This window comes from Cornus florida, unplaced genomic scaffold, assembly GCF_030987335.1.
Source record: "Cornus florida cultivar Cherokee Brave unplaced genomic scaffold, ASM3098733v1 CherokeeBrave_3.0.0_Hap2_Chr10, whole genome shotgun sequence".
Classification (NCBI taxonomy): Eukaryota; Viridiplantae; Streptophyta; class Magnoliopsida; order Cornales; family Cornaceae; genus Cornus; species Cornus florida.
Window position 1 is genome coordinate 32,090,028 of NW_026775580.1, and position 3,183 is coordinate 32,093,210.

Below are 3,183 nucleotides of genomic sequence, written 5' to 3' on the forward strand. Positions count from 1 at the left end.
TTTTAAACCCCCATCCCCACTCCATTTAAGTAAACGGTACTCCAAACCCGCTTTAAATGGGGCGGGGGCAGAGCGGTTCTCCACCAGATTGGGAATTTTTGCCACCCCTACACTCACCAATAAGCACCATGCAAATCAAACCTAATAATTTAATTTGGTCATACATCTTAATCAGAATTTCTATTAAAGATAAAAATCCGTCCATTAAATTTTGGATTAAATTATTAGATTTAAATAACATGGTTGTTATCATATACAACGGATATTAACGAATTCATGCCCTCGTCGAGTAGTTTAGCATGTGTATATATATAATTATAGAAGGCAGATGTTTCTAGTTTCATAAGATCAAAAGTGGGTATGTGTTTATTGTCAAAAATAAAATAAAATAAAATTTAACTATTTGAATAGGATATTTTCTAAGGCCATGATTACCATGGATACATAATTTTTTATTGCTGATAATATGCAGTATAATGATACATGTATGTGTGTGTATATAATATATATATATATATATTTCATTCTAGTCTAATATAATAATGATGACAACTTGACAAGGAATTAAATCTGATATCATCATCACTCAGATTCCTTCTTCGCCTTTCCAAAGTCTCAGCCGGCCTCTCTTTCTACCTTTCTGACTGTGTTATATATACTTCTATATTTATAGCTTAAATTGGTCATCTTTTTCCTCAGATTATCCACCACCACCAATAATTCAATCTTCACATCCCACAAATGGACAAACGCTTCAAGCTTCGATTCTCTCTCTTTTCATTCCAATTCTGTCGTCCCAAACACCCTTCTTCTTTCCCAAAAAGTCCATTGCCACCATCAACCTTACTCTTCTCTCCGCGCAACCCTAAATCATTCGACATCTCTTTTCCTTCCTTCAAATATCCAAACCCACCACCATCCACGCCAAATCAACATTCATTCAATCTACAATCATCGCCTACACCCCATATCGAATCACCGGCTTCCGGTGGCTCCGACGGCCAAACATGGCCGAGTAAGGATGCAAGCTCCAAGAATGAGAGTGAGACAAACCAGAAGAAGAAAGAGGAAAATCATGAAGATTTAGATTATTCATTGAAGAAGCCCATTAAGCTGAGAAGTAGAAGAAAACATAATAAAACTAATGTTTTACAAAAGACACGGTCATCGGGAAGTGTGTCTCCGGCGAGTAAGCCTATTGTGAGGCGGCAAGCACCGCTGGCGATGGTGGAGGGGAAAGCGACGGAGAGCTTTGCGGTGGTGAAGAGGTCGGAGGACCCATATGAGGATTTCAAGAGGTCGATGTTGGAGATGATATTGGAGAAACAGACGTTTGAGGCCGATGATTTGGAGCAGCTCTTGCTGTGTTTTCTCTCTCTAAATTCGAGGGAATATCATGGAGTTATTGTGGAAGCCTTCTCCGAGATTTGGGAGCTCTTGTTCCATAAATCTCCATAGTTTCCACTTATGAGTGTTCTTGTGGATATTTGTGGTTGAATAAGGTGCATGATAGAAGAAGGTTAATATACCACCTTTTAATTTCATTCATATTTTGTTTCAATTCTTGTTGTGGACCTCCATGCTTAATTTTTAGAGGGATGTGTATACTATGTGTTGATTTAAACAAATAAATAAATAAAATAAAACAGAGTATTACTATTTCTGGGCTTGTGAGAAAAGTTTATTGGATTGCTTTTTTTACTTTATTATATGGAAATTGGTATCTCAATTCCCTTAAAAAAGAAAAAGAAAAAAAATAAAAGAAATTGATAATCCAAAATGGGTGTGTGAATAGGGTGTTCCTGTGTTTCTGCCAATGGTACGTCTATGCTTAATTTTTAGAGGGATTGTGTAAACTCTGTGTTGATTTAACCAAAAAAATAAAATAAAAATTGTATTACTATTTGTGGGTATACTCTGTGTTGATTTAATAAAAAATAAAAAATAATTAAATAATTAAAAAAAAAAAAAAAAAAGAGAGAAGAGTATAACTATTTGTGGGCTTGTGAGAGAGGCCTCATCGACTGCTTTTTCAGTGGCTTCATTTGGCTACGTAGGAGAGAAAAGATAGGAAAAAATAATATTAATTACGAGAGAAAAAATAAAAAATTAAGAAAAAAATAACAATAATTTACATTCATGTTTAGATGGATAGATAGGAGAGAAAAGAAAGAAAATGTTAATATTTTTATTTGGATAAAATAGAGGAGATTAAAGAAAAAAAATGATAGTAATCGAATTACTATCATACCCTCCATCTATAATTTCATTTATAATTTTAGGCAGTTTAATGTTATAATTTTGGATGCTAATTTTGACATTATAAAAGTATCACTAACCCACTTTCATTTCCCTCCAAACTTTCTCATTTTTTGAGTGATACAATATCCTTCCAAATCCTTCACAATCCTTTATTTTCTCTACAAATCCTCCCATCCAAACACAATATTTCTTAGAATAATGATAGGGGAATCGAAAAGGAATCCCCGAATTAACACCGAATTTGATGTGGTTGGCTATATTTATTACGTGTTAAACAATTATTTTTTGGAAACTGTTGTTTAAGTAGATAAGGTGAACAAAAATACGTTAGATTTGGAACTTATTCGGGAAAATCATTCGGTGACCCTATCATTTTCCTATTTCTTATCATTTCTTTTCTTTTCTTTCCTAATCCCCCAAATCTTCTCATCCAAACAAGGCCTTAATTATTTGTAGAGTCATGACTCAAGGGCATTAAACACTCTTATAATATAAATATAGAGCATATAGTATATACCTCCTTGTATGTTTTTAAAACCTCTTAACATTTATTTTTGGTGTCAACAAGGGTTTGCTGTGTCAATGGAGCAAGAAAAGAATAAAGTGCTATTTTGTAACTTAATATAAAAAAGGTAAAAAAATTAACTAAGTGTAAAATGACTAAAATGTTCGGGAAGAACGACATCATATTATTGAAGGACTTTAATTACTTAGAGGCATTTTAGGGAGAGCAAAATGGTGTTTTAGTGATTTTATAACTTAAAATAATCATATGCAATATGCACATCATTTTTTGACAAATGATGGACATTAAGCTCTTTTTTGCCACATTTTTTTCAAACTTAAATGACTTATATACACAAAATAAATGATAAATGTTCTATTTGCATAAACTGTAAACCTTAAGGGGTGTCTTTTATA

At 33.1% G+C, this 3,183-nt stretch overlaps 1 protein-coding gene across 1 annotated transcript; it reads left to right on the plus strand.

Annotated features, from left to right (window-relative positions):
• The first annotated feature begins 560 nt into the window (after window positions 1–560).
• LOC132278776 (transcription repressor OFP7-like) lies at window positions 561–1,983 on the plus strand. The gene has a single exon (XM_059780663.1). The coding sequence runs from the start codon at window positions 742–744 to the stop codon at window positions 1,456–1,458; it is 717 nt and encodes a 238-aa protein (XP_059636646.1). The 5' UTR covers window positions 561–741; the 3' UTR covers window positions 1,459–1,983.
• The last annotated feature ends 1,200 nt before the right edge of the window (window positions 1,984–3,183 follow it).

Excerpts from the sequence above, each read along its gene's own strand:
- LOC132278776 (XM_059780663.1), top strand. The coding sequence starts at position 742 with ATGGACAAACGCTTCAAGCTTCGATTCTCTCTCTTTTCATTCCAATTC.